This window comes from Lepidochelys kempii, chromosome 27, assembly GCF_965140265.1.
Source record: "Lepidochelys kempii isolate rLepKem1 chromosome 27, rLepKem1.hap2, whole genome shotgun sequence".
Lineage (NCBI taxonomy): Eukaryota > Metazoa > Chordata > Testudines > Cheloniidae > Lepidochelys > Lepidochelys kempii.
In genome coordinates this window covers 14,623,615-14,643,876 of record NC_133282.1, presented here as the reverse complement: position 1 = coordinate 14,643,876, position 20,262 = coordinate 14,623,615, and the positions used below count along the sequence as shown (strand labels likewise).

The following is a 20,262-nucleotide window of genomic DNA, read 5'->3' as shown; positions in this document are numbered from 1 at the left end:
AGAACGTGGGACCGTCAGTAGCAAAGTAGTCAATAAGGCTGACCTCGACAATGTCATTGTTAGTCTCCAGAGTCAACACTCAGTGGAAATGGGGGCCGGGGGTGTGCCAAGTTTACAGCTTTATCCGGGCCTGATCTGTCAGCCCTTACTCACAGGAGTCACCCCACAGGCCGGTTGGTTCTGTCTGCCTTGCTGAAGACCCAGGCACGGACCGCTGCAGTGGGTCACAAGTGGAGGGTTTTTCCTTTGCACCTTTAGGGGCTAGCAATGAGGAGTCTGGTTTTCCAAGGTGCTGAGCACCTGCAGTGCCAGTTGGCTTCAGCAGCTGCTGTGGGCGCCCAGCATCTTGGGCTCTTTATTAATTATTTATTATTATTATTAATCAGGGATTTAAAAATCCTGCATGGTGGTGCTGGTACAATGGATGGCTATATCCCAGCTCAATCCAAACCCCCTCACTACCGCCCTCCCTTCCTTTCCACCCCTCTTCTGAAGGAAATCCAGACACATTTTACACCCCTGATCAAAAGGAAAATGAACCCAGAGGCTGACGTACATTTCAGAGGTTCATAGGCACAAAGGGCCATGAGGAGCCTTCCAATGGGATTTAGGCACCTCCTTCTGAAAATCCCACCCCTGAAAAAACACCCCTCAAAAGGACCGGATGATCCAGTTTAATCAAGATTCGCTCTGCGATGTCGCGATCAGCCCAACAACTGGAAATTGGGGCTTAGAAACTCACCCTGGTGAGAGGGGAGGGGAAACTGAGTAAACATGACTCATCCCTGATTGGATCAGATTTCTTATCTCACTATGGGAGGCTGTATAGCTCTCCAGGGTATGTGCTCCCCCATGTCAGCCCATCCCAGGAGCAACCGGTCTTGCTGTTAATTCCTGGGCTTGCAGAGAATAGCTAGAGCTGGGCGGCAAATGGATTTGTTTTCTGTGGAAAATTTGTTTTCTGTAGATGAAAATAAATTCAAAGACATTGGCCAAAAAACAAGAGTTTGATTCTGAACTTCCCCCCGGTGTCTCGTGCACCCGGTTTCCAACACAGGCCTGGCCAGCTGGTTGGCTACCATTTCCCAAGCTAACAGACCTGGTCCTTTCACTCAAGGAGCAGAGGCCTATGGTTTTAGCTCCAAAGCCGAGCCAACCAAGTGGTGGTGTTAAACTTTGATTGAATAAGAGGTTTTTATGTATTTATCTGTGTTCCTTTCTTTTTATCCTCTCTCCTCTGCCTTCCCAAACTCCACTCAACGTGTAGGATGAATTAAAAAAGCTTTACACGCAGCTGGAGGTCCACAAAACCAAGAAGATGACCGCCAACAACCCTCACCTTCAGAAAAAGAGGAGCTCCAAGAAGGGCCTGGGCCGCTCCATTATGAGGCGCATCACCGAGATACCAGAGTCCGTGTCTCGGCAGTGCAGCAGAGAGGGCAAGGAGAGCTCCGGCGCGGGTGGCGGTGGGAGTCGCTCCGGCTCCTACAAAAGAAGGCTTCTGGACTCCGGCAGCTCCAGTGTGAAGGTGAAAGATGACTCCTCCAGGCACAAAGCCTTCTCTCTGAGGAAGTCCCACAGCACCTACGACCACGTGCAGGACACCAAGGAGGGCTCCTCGCCCCCCAGGCGCGACAGCATCTGCAAGGAACCCCCGCTGCTGGACACCTTGATGAGGAAAAAGCTGGCCAAGAAAGCCGCCGAGAGAACCAAAGGCGATTCCCTGGACTCGGCCCCCCTCGTCTACAAGTCTGCCAGTGCCCACAACCTGTTGGCGGACAAGAAACCCCTTCACCCCAAACCCTCCCCCTTGCAGAAATCCCTCAGCGTCCTCATGAGTGCCAGAGAGAAGGCCCTGCTGTTGACCAGCCGGGCGTATTTGGAAGATAGCTGTGAACAAGCTGGAGAAAAGGAGGGCAAGGGGAAGGAGGGAGCTTCCACTCCTGCAATGCAATCCTCAGGGCAGGCAGATGGCGGGGAGGCCACTGAGCAGGCCCCGGAGGAAGGGAAGCAGCCGCAGAGCGACGACGTAGCCCAAGGGACCGTGAGCTTCTTCCTGCAAGACAGCTTTGACAGGGCCACCGTTTGCCCCTGGGGGGAGGAAGTGACCCCACCAGACAGCAAGGTGCAGAAACACGTCACGTATGCCCCAATGAAAAGCATCAGCGTTGACAGCTCTCACCTGTCAGGGAGGGTGCCCCCTGCCAGCAGGAGAACACCACCGCAACCACCCATCAGGTACCAAAGCTTGGCTCACAGTCTCGAAAGGAGCGAGGTTGCCCCCGGGGACGCTCAGGAGCACATGCGGCCTGCCACAGACGCTCCTGGTCAGGGCTCCAAAGATACAGGTCCATGGGAGGTGGAGGAGCTTGCAGGAAAGATGGAGAAGGCAGAGCGGGGAGAAGATAATGTGCAACCTCCGTCCACGCCTGGGAAGAGCAGGCTGCTGTCTGGACCTTCCTTTGCTGCAGAAATATGCCCGTGGGAACTGGCGGAGGAGGAAGGTTTCAATCAGAGTCAGCAGAACCAGCCGACCAAACCAGGAGGTGCCGAGAAACCAAACAGCTCTCTGGCAAAAGCCCAAAGCCTTAAAATCTCCCCCCAGAAAAGCTCCCTCAAGAGTTTAGGGTTAGCCATTAGAGCGTTTAACCGGGCAAGGGAGAAGAGCAGCATTAAAGGAAGGAAGGAGGACGAGGGGAGCCAGAGGGAGAAAGAGAAAGAAAAAGAGGCTGGCAGTAGACACGATAAGCCCAAACTAGCAGAAACCTCAACGCTATCCATCGGCAGGACGGCAAGGCGAGAAGCCGCAGCCAGAGGTCCCGAGGAAAGCAGGCAGAAGATGAGTAAACAAGCCACCATCTGTCCCTGGGAAGAGGCGAATACAACCCCACCCCAGCAAAACAAGGACGCCAGCAAAATGTTTGAAATATGCCCATGGGAGGTGAGTGTGGAAGAAGCAGATGGTGCCCAAGAGGGGTCAGTTCCAGCCAAAGCAAGCAGCAGAGCAGAAAGGAGGAGTTCAAAAGACACAGGAGGCACCATACGTAGGAAGCTGGAGAGGATGAGGAGCCAGTGGGAATCCATGTGTCCCTGGGAGACCATAAATTCTGGTGGAGCCCTCCAACAATGGAGCATGGATGAAGCTAAAACGTCCCATCGCTCTAAGATGGACAGCAAGAATCCCGAGGCATGCCCTTGGGAAACTGCAGAGGTTATAACCAGTGTCAAAAATGAAATATGCCCTGTGGACACAACTGAAGCTCCACCAGTGAAACAGGGTAAAGACAGAGCTCCCAAAGGAGACAAGAGCATCACGCTGAAAGCAGCGGCAGGTCCAGGCAAAACACTGGAGAAGGGAAGCAGCCAGCGAGAGGCCATCTGCCCCTGGGAGAGCTTGGACATGGAGGAACTGTCAGCAAAAACTGACACAAAACACACTGATCTGCCAAAAGGGACTTCAAAGAAATCTGACAGCGCTGAAAGCAGAAAGGCAGAGGTTTGCCCGTGGGAAACAGCGGAGGTCGAAACCAGTGTTAATGCTGAAAGCTGGGAGGTGGCTGATGCGCCACCAGAGAAAGGAACTTTATTAAGTAAAGTTGGTGTGACTTCCAAAGAGGATAAGAGCATCAGGTCAAAAGCAACAGGTGCATCTAAAACACTGGAGAAGGGGAGCAGCCAGAGGGACTCCATCTGCCCCTGGGAGACCATGGATGTGAAGGACCCATCAATAAAACCAGTTTCCAAAAGTTTTGATCTATCTAAAGTTTCCTCCAAGAAATCTGACAATGCTGATAACAAAAAGGCAGAGGTTTGTCCATGGGAAAGTGCAGAGGTCAAAACCAGCATTCAAACTGAAATCTGCCCCTGGGAAGCAGCTGAAACTTCATCGGATAAAGGGAAAATAAAACAGGATAGGGATGAAGCATACACAGCCAGTTCAAGGGAGACCAGAGATATGCCATCTAAGAAGTTAGAGACAGGGGGCAGTCAGCGAGAATCTGTCTGCCCCTGGGAGAGTATGGATATGGAGGAACTCTCAATCAAGCTTGCTACAAAGAGCCTAGATCTGTATAAAGCTGCTTCAAAGAAATCGCACAGTGTTGAAAGCAAGAAGGCAGAGGTTTGTCCCTGGGAAAATGCAGATGTTGAAGCCAGTGTTAAAACTGAAATCTGCCCCTGGGAGGTAGCTGAGACTCCACCAGAGAAAGAAACACAGGAGAAAGTTGGTCTCTCCAAAGGCGACCAGAGCATCACCTCAAAAGCAGCAGCGAGTCCATCTAAAATGCTGGAGAAGGTGCAGCGAGAGTCCATCTGCCCCTGGGAGACCATGAGTGTGGAGGAATCCTCTGTAAAAATGGACAGTAAAAGCTTTGAACCGTTCAAAGGCCCTTCAAAGAAATCCGGCAGTGTGGAGAGCAAAAAGGTAGACGTTTGCCCTTGGGAAAGCAAGGAGGTTGAAGCCAGCATTAAAGTTGAAATATGCCCTGGGAAAGTGTCTGAAGCTCCATCAGATAAAGGGAAATTAAGACAGGACACAAGTGCGGGGGAGCAGACAGGTTCAAGAGGAACTGGAGACATCCCATCTAAAATGCTGGAGAAGGGAAGCAGCCAGCGAGAGTCCATCTGCCCCTGGGAGGACTCCTCTATAACAACTGACCTGGGCAAAATTTCATCGAGGAAATCTGACAGCGTTGAGAGCAAAAAGTCCGATATTTGCCCTTGGGAAGGATTAGATCCAAAAGCGGTTGAGAAAGAAAGTTCGAAGGCAGAAATATGCCCGTGGGACGTCGAAGGAGCCTTGCCCAGTCGGACTGAAAAGCAGGCCATGGAAACAGCCAGCACAGCTGTTACGGGAACTCCAACAGCCCCGCCAAAAAAATCAAAAAATAAACCCATGGGTCAGGCCGAACACAAGCCGCTGCATCACCTCGTGCCTGACCCAAAGCCCCTGAGAGGTTTCAGCAAAGCCCACAGCATGATGGCAAATGTGCCCCCCCGGGAAGCGGGCGTGGCCAGGTGTCTTAGCACAGGTGGCAGCAGGACGGCAGACATCTGCCCGTGCGAAGCGGAAGGGGCTCCAACGGCGGCTGCAAAGGATGGAGCAGAAACCAGCAAAACCTCGGAGGCGCGTCGGCTGGAGGCGGGAGACGTCAGTCCCATCCACGCCACCCCAGCCAGAAGCAAAACAGCAGAAAAACGGAGAGAGGAAACCAGGGGTCCCAGCCCAACCAAATCAGACGTCCCATGGGACTGTGAGTAGCTTTTTCCATAAGGGTGGGAAACGGATGCAGATGAGGCGAGAAGGCGACTTCAACCAATGACTGCTTCAATTCTTAGCCCTGCCTACTGCGTGTCCACCAAACCTGGATTAAGGACTGAATCCTACATTGACAGTCGATGGCGTGGGTGACAAAATCCCAGACGCAAATATCCTTGATCCTCTCAGTTAGTGGAAATGAACCACACTTGGACTCTCCATGGGCCACTCCTGTCAGGGGACAGTTGCAATTTTCTGCCTTCACTGAAAACCCAAGTCAACTGTGATATTCTGCAGATTCCATCCTTTGTCTGTCAACACATAGCGAGGTTCTGTTGTGTCCTCTTTGTCAAACCAGTGGTATTGGAAAGCGTTAAAACCATCCTCAAAGCCAGCCTCACACACTTCCACCAGCCATATGTCCAACGCGGTCATCTAAAACTGTAACTCACTAAACAAAAAGTCTCGGCTGCAAGCTCTGGTGAAATGAGGAGGGATGTGCTTGGCATGCATCATATGATTCTCCATTTACAGCTATGTCTCAGTTAGCTGATAGTCTGGAAGTGCATGGAACTCCTTGGTGTGCAACCAATGGGCCCATACAGGAGGATAAATCAAACTTAATGAGGGGTCGATAAGCCTTACACCCAAAATGCTGCTCATCCTTAGCCTATCTGAGGAACCTTACTGCTCCCTTGAGCTACTTACTTTGAGGTTTGTATTTTCCCAAGTCACTGACCCTCTCTTCCAGGCCTGAGCCTGCCAAGGTCACCTCCTGCAAGGTGCTGAGCACCTTCAAATTATTGTTGTTTAACATTTGTATTATGGTGGAGGCCCCAGTCAGGATCAAGACTCCACTGTGCCGAGTGCTGAGTCTGTAATGACAAGGCAGTCCTTGCCCCAAAGAGTTACCAATCTTAGCAACAGAGGGGAGCTAGCCAGTGGAGAAAACATAACACACAGGGGAGGACAAGGCAACAGGGAAACAGTTGTGTTTGGCGTAATTAGCAGCACTTTGGGCACACAACTGGAGTCTAAAATTTGAAGACAACGGGTATTGAGAGACTTCTGCAATTGACAGGCTCGGACCTTGAACGTCAATGAAAAGCCTATTGTGCAGAGCCGAACGAAACATAATAGTGAGGTGGAACATGGGGACAGGGTCAATGCAAAGATGAGGCCGAGTAGGAAAGGGAAGATGCTTTTCAAGTCATTGCCAACAGCCCAACCGATCACTCGTCGAACGCTGCAGCCATCTTCATTTTGGTGAAGGGTAGCTCCAGTAATCTAGTTCAGATTTTGAAGCTTGAGATAAACAAACTGCTGCTTATGTTCCACTCCAGTCGCGTGTCACTCTGTTGCCTAGATTTCAAATTAAGTTACTTTCAAATTCCCCACAGAGGCCCTGAACCAGTCACACAAATTTCATGTATCTGAAACGAGCCATTTTTGTTTCATTCCAGTGATGCTGGCTCAGTGCCTGCATGTTATTTGTGAGTCAGTGATTCTCTTTTCTCTTGCCACAAATCTCTGGATGTCTTCCCGGGGAATAAACTAACCTTCAGGCCCTTCCAATGCTTCACTTTTAGAAACCTCGGTATTAACGAACCCCAGGGATCACTCACCGCAGTACCAGTGACGCAGCTGGCTAAATACACGGCACTGTTACACTGCTGTCACGGGAACTCCAACTTAAGGGTGTTTATTGTCTTAACTAACAATGCCACTAACTTTCCAAAGCACTTTGTCATTACTGATTACTGTGCGTGTCTGTGTGATCACACCCTGTGCGAACATGCCTAGGGCTACAATTCCGCTTCTTGGCCCAGAAGGCATCCAAGCCTCCCCAGGAAGGGTAATCGCTTTCATTTTCACTGTCAAGAATAGCAAGCCTTCACTTTTAGGCGACACAGAGAGGTGTGTTTTCCTGGATGCCTTTATTGTCCTGTCCCCCACCCCACCCTCGCCACCCTGCACCAATTTTTAGGTGGAGTTTGGAGATGTTACGCCTGCTGGAAGCCCAGTCCCCAAAAGGGCCTAATGCTGCAGCAGCCCAAGAAAGGGCCCCTGTGTAAAGGAGGGCATATGCTGGGAGCCTGAGCAGCATGGATCAATGCAGCGGGTCCTTAGGCCCTAGTCAGGAGAGCACAAGTGCTGCTGGGCAAGGACCAAGGTGCGTCAGCAGAGGGGCGTCTGGGAAGCCAGCAGTGCCTACCTGCCCACCCCGTGCCTGGCTCTAGATAGTGCCCCGTTCTCCCCATGACCTCTCCCCTCTCCTTAAAACAGGTGGGAATTGTACAGCGCAAGGTGCACGCAACTTCCTCGCCCTGGAACTTTGCACAGGAGGAAACACGGTGCCTGACGTGGGCAGCAGCAGATTGACAGTGGGACAATTATTGACCGTGGACAGAAAGAGAAATACAAAGGAAAGCTTTCCCCACGAGGAGAGAAATGGGGGGAGAATGGCCAGGGCTTAGAGGTCCCCACCCAGCCCCAAGCTCTGCCCAGCTTAGCATAGATCTGAGACCATGACAGAGAAAGCGCTGTGAGAGAGATGCCAGTTCTACCAACTTGATCTTGGCCCTTTCCCCTTCTCTCCAGGAGTCAGGGCTGCTCGGGACAGTAGCTTCCCAGTATTCCTCACCTTTGCCACCTGTCCCATTCAGATGGGAGCAGTGAGGTCAGAGACAGCAAAAGTGAATGTTTTAGCTTCATCCCCCATCGCGTGGCTTTGGCCCAGGATTTGTCTCCTCTCCCCTCCCGTCCTTTACTTTCACTGTGTCTGTAGGGAGTTGCGATACCGTATAGCGTACGTAACTGTTTCAGCGCTGAATGTCACACGGGATCATCCGATTGTGTAAGAAAATGTACATACAGAGAATAAAGAGAGTTACCTATATCCACAAGCAGGACTACTGGCTGTGATTTATTGCTGGTTTTTCCCATCGCTTCTCTCTCAAGACTCTGGTGTCGCTGAGGCTGCAGCTCAGGGTTAAGGATTACGGAACCATTCATTTCATTATAGGCCCAAGCAGTGCACCGCTTGATAAGCTGGTCTGCGTAACTTTCCCCAGCGCTGTTCCTCCAGTTAGGGGAAGCTTTTGCATACCCAGCCCTCACTGCAGGCCACCCCTTTCCATACAGTATTTAACACAGTCCTTTCACTAGGTGTGGGCTCCAGTGGGCGGAAGGTCACACAGGGAAGCAACTGTGTTTCTCCTGACTGGCACTTTGGTGCAAGCGTCTATCTCTGAACAAGAAAACATGGTACTGGAGAGAGGTAGTATGGTCTAGTGAGTAGAGCATTGGACTGGAGATCAGGGGGCTATCCCTGACTCTGCCACTGGACCCTTGAGTAAGTCACTTCCCCCTCACCCTTTGTCTTGTCTACGTAGATTATAAGCGCTCCAGGATAGACAGTGTTTGTACACTGCAGCCTTCCGCTGGGTTGGGGCCTCTAGGTGCTAAATAATATGTTAATGGAAGAGACACTACAGGCTTCCCCAAGGCAGCAGAGAGGAAACTACAGTACACACACGTGGAACTTGGAGGGTCTGTTTAACTGCACTGTTAGGGTTGACGGCCAGCGCAGACCTTCCCCTGAGGAGCACAAACCCGTTCAACGACTCCCGTAAGAGAGGAATGGGCACCTTTCACTCAGAGCCCACATGCTATGGATTCTTAACTAGAAACCAGAGCAGGAAAGGCACTTTGTGTCGTACAGATTAAACCGGGGTGGCCAACCTGAGCCTGAGAAGGAGCCAGACTTTACCAATGGACATTGCCGAAGAGCCACAGTGATACATCAGCAGCCCCCCATTAGCTCCCCGCCGCCTGCCAGCAGCCCTGCTGATCAGTGCATCCCGCTCCTTCCCCATGCCTCCAGTGGCATGCAGGAGGCTCTGGGGGGAGGGGGAGGAGCGAGGGCATGGCAGGCTCAGGGAAGGGGGCAGGAAGGAGCGGGGGCCTTTGGGGAAGGGGCAGAGTCAGGGGTTGAGCAGTGAGCACCCTCCTCCTCCCCCCCACCCCGGCACCGGTAACTCCAGCCCCAGAGTCGGTGCCTATGCAAAGAACCACATATTAACTTCTGAAGAGCTGCATGCCGCTCTGGAGCCACAGGTTGGCCACCCCTGGACTATACCATCAGCTTTGGTCACCACAGCCTCAAAACGGACAACTGTCTGAAACTGTGATTTTTCTTAGGTAGCCGCTCCCCTCCCAGTCTGCACGTGGTGGAGCTGTAGAGAGATTTCCCTATAAACCCTGAGCCCATGGGCTGACTCTCCTCCGAAAGCTCTGTTTAGAAGATGCTCTTTTGGGAAAGGCGGGGGGATCTGGGTTCAAAAATAAAGGGATTCTTAAAGAGGTCTATTGCTGGCTTTGCTCGCAATGGAGAGAGAAAGGCCTTGGCTGAGATTTTAGAAATACTCCACTCGCAGGAGATATTTCAGAATTAAGCAAGAATAAGTAGTTAAGAGACTCTTACTACAGGCTTCATATGGAACAGATGGGATCAACTCTCCTCCGAGGCAGAAAGAATAATGCTCTCAAATCCCACTGCACATGGCCTCCTGAAGAGGGTCAAGTAGCATACAAGAGGTTCTGGCATCTGCTAAAACATGAACAGCTGGATTGTAAGAGCAAAAGGAATGAGTCTGAGGACAGGTCAAGAGAGCACCATTGCCTTCTCCCCCAAGAGACCAAACACGTAAGCTGTAGTGTAAGCACTTGCCAAACCCTGCACTCTGGGAAAACCTGGGAGACTGAAGAAAATGGAGTGTCTCCTGCCTTGGGTGTACTCCACTCCACTGAGAAATCAGGAGGGGCACTTACGCATTTTTAAGAAATGTTTCTATTTCTAAGCTAACAAAATGGGGCTCTTTCTTTAGGTTGCAAGCTCTCTGGGACACGGACTGCAGGGTACAGCATCTGTCACCGAGTGCCAAGGTAAAATATGACATGGTAATTTTCTAATAATGCTGTATTCCCACTAGGTGCGGTCGCCGTTCCTCAACCTGCAAACGTATGTAAATTTCAAAAGGCAGCTACATCCATACTGGGATTGCTCTGAGGACTAGGAGCCAGCGGTATTCTAGCTAGAGCTGCATCTTGTGACCTCATTCAAGTCACTTGCTCATCATCCTCTCCTTCGGAAAGCCAACTAGGACGCTGGAGACTTAGCTGGTTTAAGACATGAAGCCTACTTTGCTACTCTCCCAGGGTGAGTGACAGGGCAGTTTCTATTTACTAAACAGAACGCCCCAGCCAGGCTGCTCTGCTACCTTCACACCACTTCCCCCAGCGCAGTGAGACACAGACAGAGCAAGGGGGATGCTGATCCCCAAAGCAGCCCTGGCAAGCAGAATGCCAACTCACAGCAAAAAGGGAGAGAGGAGCTACATGAGCAGTCCAAGGAGGGAGGGAGGAGCCCATAGCCGGTTGGGAGCCTTTTACTTCTCTCACAGGGAGACAAGAGTGAGGCAAAGGTAACAGATGACTCAAGCTGTCCTACTGGGAAAGCAGGGCTGCAAAAACTTGTGAGAGTGCAAAAATGTCCCGCCAACCCGCCCCCTGTAACCACTGTCAGCAATATACCATCATCCATCTTCATGATCAGCAATCAGATACAGACCTTCCAGAAGCATCGACGGCAAAACCTGCTGCCTCTTGGGCTGCAAATGGCAATTTACACACCTTTCTGGGTCAACAAGCCCATGGTGTTTTATTACATTACAGGCGCAGTATTACAACCCCATTTGGGAGCTCCCCATTTCTGGGTGCAAGATGGGTGGACGGCAATTTACAGCCTGGTTTCCAACCTTCGAGTGGGAGAGTTTGACGCTCGTCTCCCACAGACTGTTATTGTGACTATAGGGACACAAGCAAGGGAGGAGAACAGGGGGTTCAGAATCACAGAATCGAGGCGTGGGCACCACCCACCGAGGCAAACTAGGGGAAGGAAAAAAGAAAAGAACGGTACTCCACACCCATAGACACTCCTCTGGCCAATGAAGCAGGGACATCAGTCCCTGCATGGAGGGTTGCTTAATGAGCAATTCTGAAGATGGGGGATTACTGGTCTCCAGAGCAAAACTGATACAGTTTGAGAGGCAGCACACTTGACGGCGTGTGGTACGGGGAAGAGCCGACCCGCGCCAGGCAGCATTCTGCTCGTTGTAAGTTTCTCCGCACAGACTTCTCTGATGGCGTCTCTGCTCAGTTGGAATAGAGGCCCGCAGTCATGCTGATCACACAACCAAAGAGCGGTCACGTCTCTGGTCTATTGCTTTCTCACCCGCCGTCGCTGCCCCATCCATCTGCCGTTATTTGTACCACTGCGTCCGTTTGGACTTTGGCATTTCATACTGGATCTCATCAAATTCTTGCGAGGGGTCCAGGATGGGGCCAGGGACCATCACCGTCTGAGAGATCAAAACACCGAATTAGCTTGCCATCGGACTGACTGCAAAGAAGCTCTGTACTGAAAGCCCCATAGCTAACAGAAGAACACCTTCCCAGGCTACAAAGCCAACCACTCTGAGTTATGGCACTGCAAAGCCAACCACAGAGTTATGGCACTGCATAGCCCTCCAGAAGAAAGATGGCCAGATGGTGCATGGGTGGTGGGAGCATCCATGCCCTTTCTCTCGTCTCAGCAGCCTTCCTTAGCTGGAGCCTGTTTGCTGTAACAGGTGTTTGGCAAAGCAGTAATAGCCCATGCATGTCTCTGCCTGGCCACATGCAGCAGCAGCAAGCCCAGGGGGTGTAAATGGCCAAATGGGGTTGATCTCCTCCTCCAATCAGCTCTCAGGCCAACAATAATCAGTGTCTATAGCATATTCCAGCTGAAGACCTCAAATGCTTTACAAACCTTAGCTGATTAAGCCTTCCAACATCCCAAGATTTGGTCAGCATTATCCCCATTTTACAGATCGGGAAGTTAAGTCAATCACTGGAGGACACATAGCATGTCTGTGGCAGAACCAGGACTAGAAACCCAGATCTCCTGTGCTTTAGCCAGAAGACCATTCCTCTCCCTGTGCCTCCCACACCATTCAAACCCCAAAGCTCCTAGTCCCCATTCCAACCATCTGCACCAGGCTGTGGCTCAACTATATTTAGCCCCAAGTATTATTCTTTGCCCGAATTGTTGTAGCATTGTTGTAAAATCCGAATCACACAGAGCGGCAAGAGGGGCTGGTGCGTGCACCAGAGAGCCTCCAGCAGAAGCAAGAAACGCTACCAGCGGTGAAGCTACCAAGGTCCTGAAAGAGCAACTTTTGAGTGCAGGACTTGAGGGGTGGTTTTGCAGACTTACCACGTGGTCTACAAAGCAGGAGTGGGTGCCCGCTCTCAGATGTATTACCTTGATAATGGGGTCCTTTGGCGGAGCCCAGGCTGGCACGATCTTGCCGTGTACCCTCCAAGAGCCATAAGGGTTGACCAGGTGCCTCTCAAATACGACATACTCCAAGACGTCTTTCGGCACCTGCTCCCCACCGTACATCAGCCGCCCAAACCGGTCATAGATAGCCAAGGTCTGTAGGAAGAACCATGAAACCTGTCATGCTGACATCAAACGAGGGCTGGCTGTGCGACAACATGCAGATAAGAGACCGTACCTGCCGGGTGTGCATGCGGACTGTCACCTGTCCATACAGGTTGCCCTTGTTCACCATATCTGGGCACCGAATCTGAACCACCCTGGGAGGCTCCAGCGACTCCACAAAGTTCCAGCGGATGGTATTGTATCTGTTCCCACGCACCATTTCCTAGGGAGAAAATGACGTCACTTAGCAACACGAAGACGAATTGGTCGACGGGCTCCTGCACTCAGAGGAGAGAGACGCTCCAAATCCATGAATGGATAAGTGCGCCGTCTGTGCTCACGTGGCGCGATGGTGGGAGACGCAGAACATGAGGGGTTAACCCCAGGCCCCCCCGGTCGCAGTGCTGAGCACTGTTACAAAAACTCAGTGTCTCTAGGGCACCCTAAAGGGTGCTTAGCTTTCCATGGGATATGGATGAGCCCCTTCCAGTATCACCCTTACCCCAATACAAAGGAACTCAAAGACAGGGTTTAATTTACACTTTTCCTTAGCACTGTTTTAGCAGCATCTTAGGGAAATGAAAACAAGGTTGCTCTCAACTGAACTAGGCCTCCCCATACATTTCCAAGGCAACAGAAATTAACGTGGCTTTGTTTATTTCCTTTGTTCAAACAGGGACCCTTGGTTAGTTGCTGTGGCAGAGCCAAAGGGGCAGTTACAGCTCTCCGAAATCAGCGGGGGAGTCTGGTATTTTCTCCAATGCGGGGAGCAAGCCCATTGTGGAGATCCTACAAAAATGATGTTCATTGTTCTCTAAAAGGTAGATCAAATTCTGGTCCCGTAGTAAACAGCAGCATCCCTTCAGCTCCAGTCAGATCCCAAACTCATGTGTTTACAAGACACGTCCATTCTGCCCCCGAGATAAACACGGACTGTATGCGACGAAGTGCCTGGTCCTTAACTCCCAGCTTGACTTGTATTCTGCCTCATTTCTCAGAGTACAAAGAAAGGAGACAGCTGATGGTTCAGCCCGTTCGTGGTTTCTAAAGGACATGCTGACTCCAGATATTTACCGGGTAGCAGCGTTCAGTCACCAGGGAGTGAAGTTTCTGCTTGTTGAAACTGTAAAGTGAAATACACCACATTACTCCGATGCACGTGCTGAAAAGACACACCCAAGAAGCCCTGCTTCCCATACATGTTGTATATAATCCACTGGCAAAATGCAAAGGGCTGAGCTGTGAACTGGGATTTCAGATGAAGGACAGAGCACAAATGGAACCAGGCCCCAAAGGCAATGACATTTAACAGCAGGTCTCCCTTGGGAAGCCAAATATGTCTCAGCTGTTTTATTGGCGGTTAAAACTAAGCAAGATGCAATTTTGAAGTGTGTTTTGTCTTATCACTGGAAAATGGTGCAAATCAGCATGACATTGTAACACTTAGGATCAAAACAATCCCTCCGGGGCCTGATTTCCATAGCTGATTTCCATAGGTGCTGAGCGTTCACGTTTCCACCGATTTCAGTGAGAGTGGCAGATGCTCAACAAATCTGGATATCAGGCTCCAGATATGTTTGCCACCTCTTGTTTCTTGCTGTCCTTGTCAGCTGGAATTAAAGGAGTATTGGCCTGTGGCATCTCAACCACCTCCTATTCATGGAGGCAGCAGCAGGAAATACATAGCACCTGAGAAACAAAGACGATCTACTAAAAAGAGAGGAGGAAAGAATATGGCACATAAGTAGGGCAAAAGGAAAGCCCTGAAAAACCACAACACCCAGAAAGAACAATTCTTACTTTTCAGAGTAACAGAATTTTGCGAATTCTTACTTTGTCAGGCAATTGTGAGCTTCAATGAATATCTCCTGGGCCTTCTCCGGGAATGTTCTAGTGCTGAAGTCAGGATCATAATCTTTTACCTTCCGGATTCTGCAAAGACAAGGATAAGAAATGTTTTATGATGGGAGCTGGTCTGACGCCCTCAGCGTCCAATGGCTTACAGCTAATATAGTGCCCTCGAGCAAAGAGCAATTCAGAACCCTCATATCCTCCAGAAGATCAAGACAGTTTCACTTGCTTTAATCCCATTTTCCATTGCGGAGTCACTGATTAGGGACTCCCTGATGACACAGAGTCTCCTTGCGCCCAAGATAAGCTATTACATGGGTGTAGTGTGTGGTCTAGAATAACCAACCACCATACAGCACTTAACATTGCAACAAAAGTCAGGCAATTCACCCCGCAACTAGTGCCCCGCGCTCACTCCCAATGGCAGAGACTCATGTTGAAGTTTCCGATCGGTGGCTTTGCAAGTGAGCAGAGGCCGTGAACATGGAAGGGAAGTAGAGAGGAAGGATAGCCTTGTGATTAAGCTACTGGAGTGGGACTCAAGAGTTTGAGGTTCAATTTTCAGCTCTGCCCCTGACCCCCTTGTGTAACCTTGAGCAAGTCATCTAATCCCTGTACCTTGGTTCCCCAAAAGGGGGATGATGCTGCTACTTCTCTCCTCCCACCCTTTGTCTTGTCTATTTAGACTGTAAATTCTCTAGGGCAGGGTCGGTCTCTTACTCTGTCTACACAATGTCTAGCAAAGTACAGCACCAATCTTAGCTGGGAATTAGGGACACGAGTGTAACACAAACAACAACAAATGAGAGTCTAGCCATCGTCTATCAAGAGGTAGCACATCACGGACACGGTCCCCTGGGGACAAAACACCGATGAGTAAATCACAGCCCCCCCCCCCCGCCCCAAGATTATTTGACGATATCACAGAGTTAGCAGCACTGACACAGGACAGTACAGCAATAAGGCAAGAGCCGGGTGGAAAAACTGAGCATCCTACAGTTGCAAGCAAGGCTTTGCAGTGGAATTGCTGCTACACCGAAGCAGCTCCTGAACAGAAGCCTGGGATACATACGCTAATTGTGAAGCAGCACTCTGCTTCAGCTGCTCCACCTTTTGCTTCAGCCCCTCCTTTGACAGAGAAGACAAGCGGGCATCACCCTCAGGAGGCACATAGGGGTCAAAAATTCCAGCTGTGTCAGAGAGAGAGAGAGAACAGGAAGAGATCAATACCATGGCAACAGGTTAAGTTCTTCAAGAAACATGAAAGTCTCAAGAGAACAAACAGGTGAAATACTAGACAGCCAGGGAGAAGTAGGAAACTGGATTGCCTGTTTACTCCCTAAATATGTTTTTATCCCAAAACCTAAAGGAAGGGACAGAAGTACAGTGGGGATTAAAAATCTCAGAGGTTCAACAATGGTCGCCAATCACTGCTAGGGCACTGGCCCCAAAACAGCACAGGTTTGGACCTAAAGTTATTACCATCTTTTGGCTCTTGGGTGGCCCCTGTGAGAGGTGTTTGGTGAGTCTCAATCCAGGTTCCACAACACAAGAAACACCACCACAATCAGCAATAACTGGCCCACTTCATGGCAGACTGGGGTTGAATGGATCAGAGAGACCGGACGCCCCTCTCAACCCTAGAGGCGGTCCCTGCAGATCACAGAAAGGCACGTTCCTGTGGGGGAAACGAAAGCTTGCCATGCACCATCCATCCCATCTCTGATCCATTAGTCTGGCACCATTCAGCAGCACTAAATAGAAGTTAAGTGTGAGGGTTATTCTCTTCATGAAGAGGCAGTGAATGTAATCAGAGGCAACAGCCCCATTTTGAACCAATTGACAAAGGTCCCAGATTTCTTAGGTTACTGGTCCCACACTTCCGCTTAGGATTAGTTCTCCCTCTATCCCACATCCAACTCGCACCCCTAGAAGACACCAACACCATTTTGATCCTGTTCCTACCTGTGCAGGCAAGATGGATGGGGCGTTCTGGGGGCTCATAAGGGATCACAATGCCTGCAGCCCTGGCTTTCAGCTTCTGCTCCTCCTGAGTCATATGCTTGGCATTGACAGAAGGAGGGACAAAGTGCCGTCTCTTTGTTCTCACTGGGACCAGAAGCGAGGTCTGAGTCAGTCTAGTAGGACTGAGTAAGGGTTCTAGACCCTGAGGAAAAGATGCAGATAGTCAAGCACTCAGCCTTCCTAGCCGCCTCCTCACCCCCCGGCTCACTCGGCATCCCCCCACCAAACAGCAGAGCCTCCCCCTGCAGCTCAATTTGCATGCCCCCCCATGCTCACTCTGTATCCTCCCTAAAACTCACAGCCTTCCCGCAACTCACTCTATATCCCCCCAAACCTCACAGCCTTCCCCAGCTCACTATACACCCCACAAGTTCTACAGCCCCCAGCCTCAATCTGCATCCCCCAAAACGCCACAGCCCTCCCCGGCTCACTCTCCGTCACCCCCCAAGCCCCGCAGCCTCCCCCCCCCCGGTTCACTCTCCGTCCCCACCCCCCAAACCCTGCAGCCTCCCCCCCCCCCCGGCTCACTCTCCATCCCCACCCCCCAAACCCCGCAGCCTCCCCCCCCCCCCGGCTCACTCTCCATCACCCCCCAAGCCCTGCAGCCTCTCCCCCCCCCCGGCTCACTCTCCGTCCCCACCCCCCAAACCCCGCAGCCTCCCCCCCCCGGCTCACTCTCCGTCCCCACCCCCCAAGCCCCGCAGCCTCCCCTCCCCGGCTCACTCCGCGTCACCCCCTAAACCCCGCAGCCTCCCCCCCCCCCGGCTCACTCTCCATCACCCCCCAAACCCCGCAGCCTCCCCCCCCCCGGCTCACTCTCCATCACCCCCCAAGCCCTGCAGCCTCTCCCCCCCCCGGCTCACTCTCCGTCCCCACCCCCCAAACCCCGCAGCCTCCCCCCCCCGGCTCACTCTCCGTCCCCACCCCCCAAGCCCCGCAGCCTCCCCTCCCCGGCTCACTCCGCGTCACCCCCTAAACCCCGCAGCCTCCCCCCGCGGCTCACTCTCCGTCAACCCCTAAACCCCGCAGCCTCCCCCCCCCGGCTCACTCTCCGTCCCCACCCCCCAAGCCCCGCAGCCTCCCCCCCCGGCTCACTCTCCATCACCCCCCAAGCCCTGCAGCCTCCCCCCCCCGGCTCACTCCGCGTCACCCCCTAAACCCCGCAGCCTCCCCCCCCGGCTCACTCTCCGTCCCCACCCCCTAAACCCCGCAGCCTCCCCCCGCGGCTCACTCTCCGTCAACCCCTAAACCCCGCAGCCTCCCCCCCCCGGCTCACTCTCCGTCCCCACCCCCCAAGCCCCGCAGCCTCCCCTCCCCGGCTCACTCTCCGTCCCCACCCCCCAAGCCCCGCAGCCTCCCCCCCCGGCTCACTCTCCATCACCCCCCAAGCCCTGCAGCCTCCCCTCCCCGGCTCACTCCGCGTCACCCCCTAAACCCCCGCAGCCTCCCCCCCCCCGGCTCACTCCGCGTCACCCCCCAAGCCCCGCAGCCTCCCCCCCCCGGCTCACTCCGCGTCACCCCCTAAACCCCGCAGCCTCCCCCCCCCGGCTCACTCTCCGTCCCCACCCCCCAAACCCCGCAGCCTCCCCCCCCCGGCTCACTCTCCGTCCCCACCCCCCAAGCCCCGCAGCCTCCCCCCCCGGCTCACTCCGCGTCACCCCCTAAACCCCGCAGCCTCCCCCCCCCCGGCTCACTCCGCGTCACCCCCCAAGCCCCGCAGCCTCCCCCTCGCGCTCTCTGCGTCCCGCGCCCAGCCGGCTCCACCTGCAGGCACCGCCCGAGCGGCAGGAGCCGGGACAAGCCCCGCTGCATGGGGGCCGCCATCTTGGATCCGCATTGCATGACGGGATGGACGGCGCCAGGGCCGGGGGGCGGAGCCAGTGCTGAGTCCGGGCCGGAGTGGAAAATTCCACGGGCTGCTTCCTGGTTTCCCCTCCCCCCGCTCAGTGTGCGCGGGGGGGGGCGGGGGGAGAGAAGAGATAGGGAGCCCCCCACTCGCAGTGTGCACGGGGGGGGGAGATACGGAACCCCTCCAAGCTCAGTGTGCACGGGGAGAAGGAGAGGCTATAGGGATCCCCCCAAGCTCAGTGTGCATGGGGGGAAGGAGAGAGGGATCCCCCCAAGCTCAGTGTGCATGGGGGGGAGAGAAGAGATAGGGAGCCCCCCATGCGCAGTGTGCACGGGGGGGGGGAGATAGGGACCCCCCCAAGCTCAGTGTGCACTGGGGGGGAAGGAGAGGCTATAGGGAGCCCCCCAAGCTCAGTGTGCGCGGGGGGAAGAGAAGAGATAGGAAGCCCCCCACGTGCAGTGTGCACGGGGGGGGGAGATAGGGAACCCCCCCAAGCTCAGTGTGCACAGGGGGGAGAGAAGAGATTGGGAGCCCCCCACTCGCAGTGTGCACGGGGGGGGGGAGATAGGGAGCCCCCCAAGCTCAGAGTGCATGGGGGGAAGGAGAGAGGGACCCCCCACAAGCTCAGTGTGCACGCGGGGGAAGGAGAGGCTATAGGGAGCCCCCCAAGCTCAGTGTGCATGGGGGGGGAGAGAAGAGATAGGGAGCCCCCCATGCGCAGTGTGCATGGGGGGAAGGAGAGAGGGACCCCCCCAAGCTCAGTGTGCACTGGGGGGGAAGGAGAGGCTATAGGGAGCCCCCCAAGCTCAGTGTGCACTGGGGGGGAAGGAGAGGCAATAGGGAGCCCCCCCTCCTCTCAGTGTGCACGGGGGGAAGGAGGGAGGGACCCCCCCCAAGCTCACTGTGCATGGTGTAGGGTGACTTTGTGTTCACTCTTTTGTTTACTGCTAAAAAGCAGAGGGGGATGGGGAACCCTCCGCCCCCCCCCCCGCTCAACATGCACTGCCCCCCCCCCCCAACTCAGGGCACCAAAGCTAGCTCAGAAAGTGCTGAATGGATTCACATGCCAGCCCAGGCCCCGGTAATAAGCCGACGTGTACCAATACGGGAAAGACCCTATACTTTTTATTTGCATCATAAGGCCTCCTTTTAATCATAGTCGAATACCCCCTCGCTGGCCCTGCCTAAGAAACTAAAAATGGAAGCTCCTGGGGCAACAGACATGCTGCCTTCCCTAAGCACCCACATTGTGTAGGGTGGGCTCAAAGTTTTCTTTCCAGACCTAAGAACGTTTACTTTGCAAACTGGTCCAGCGAATAGATCGCATTTTGACTCTGCATGAGCAGAAATGCATAATTTGTTAAGTCCCTGCAACCCGTTGTTTTTTCCCCTTAGAATAAGTTTTCCTGTATAACTAGACCGTAGCGCTATCAGAGAGCCAGCCTCTTCCTCTCCTGGAGGGGTGAAATCAGGCGCTTTGGTTTTTAATCAACAGGCCTGTTCCAACAAGTGCGATACTTTTGTAGCCAGTAGCTTAGGGACAACGCCTCAAAAGTCTATTGGCTTCCCTCCAAAGGTAAGGAGAAACTTCTGTCTGGCACAGTAGTCGGTGGGGGGTGAAGGTAGGTTGTTAAAACGAAAAGCAAGGTGCATGCTTTGTTTTGTATTCTTTTTATCTTCCACCTGTCATTAGGTGACAAATCATTAACAACAAAAGGCATATGGACCGCC

The 20,262-nt window shown here is 53.1% G+C and overlaps 2 protein-coding genes across 6 annotated transcripts in view; one reads left to right on the top strand and one right to left on the bottom strand.

Moving 5' to 3' along the window:
* GPR179 (G protein-coupled receptor 179) overlaps positions 1-7,637 on the top strand; it is a 36,511-nt gene extending 28,874 nt beyond the window's left edge. For 3 of the 4 annotated variants that reach the window (XM_073325677.1, XM_073325678.1, XM_073325679.1), the window contains exon 11: positions 1,268-7,637. In XM_073325677.1, the coding sequence (XP_073181778.1) occupies positions 1,268-5,260 (3,993 nt within the window). In that variant the 3' untranslated portion in view covers positions 5,261-7,637. The remainder of the gene's footprint in view (positions 1-1,267) is intronic. The other variant, XR_012156344.1, reaches the window with a different exon arrangement.
* A 3,315-nt stretch (positions 7,638-10,952) lies between these two features.
* On the bottom strand, positions 10,953-18,527 carry MRPL45 (mitochondrial ribosomal protein L45). Of its 2 annotated transcripts, none has more exons than XM_073325860.1 (8): positions 18,447-18,527; positions 16,623-16,824; positions 15,730-15,847; positions 14,640-14,738; positions 13,881-13,929; positions 12,880-13,029; positions 12,624-12,797; positions 10,953-11,679 (listed from the first exon to the last, which is right to left on the bottom strand). In XM_073325860.1, the coding sequence occupies exons 1-8, from the start codon at positions 18,522-18,524 to the stop codon at positions 11,581-11,583; spliced, it is 969 nt and encodes a 322-aa protein (XP_073181961.1). In that variant the 5' UTR covers positions 18,525-18,527; the 3' UTR covers positions 10,953-11,580. The 2 variants fall into 2 exon arrangements, with proteins under 2 accessions (XP_073181961.1, XP_073181962.1); XM_073325861.1 differs by having other exon boundaries at positions 16,623-16,817.
* Between the last annotated feature and the right edge of the window lie 1,735 nt (positions 18,528-20,262).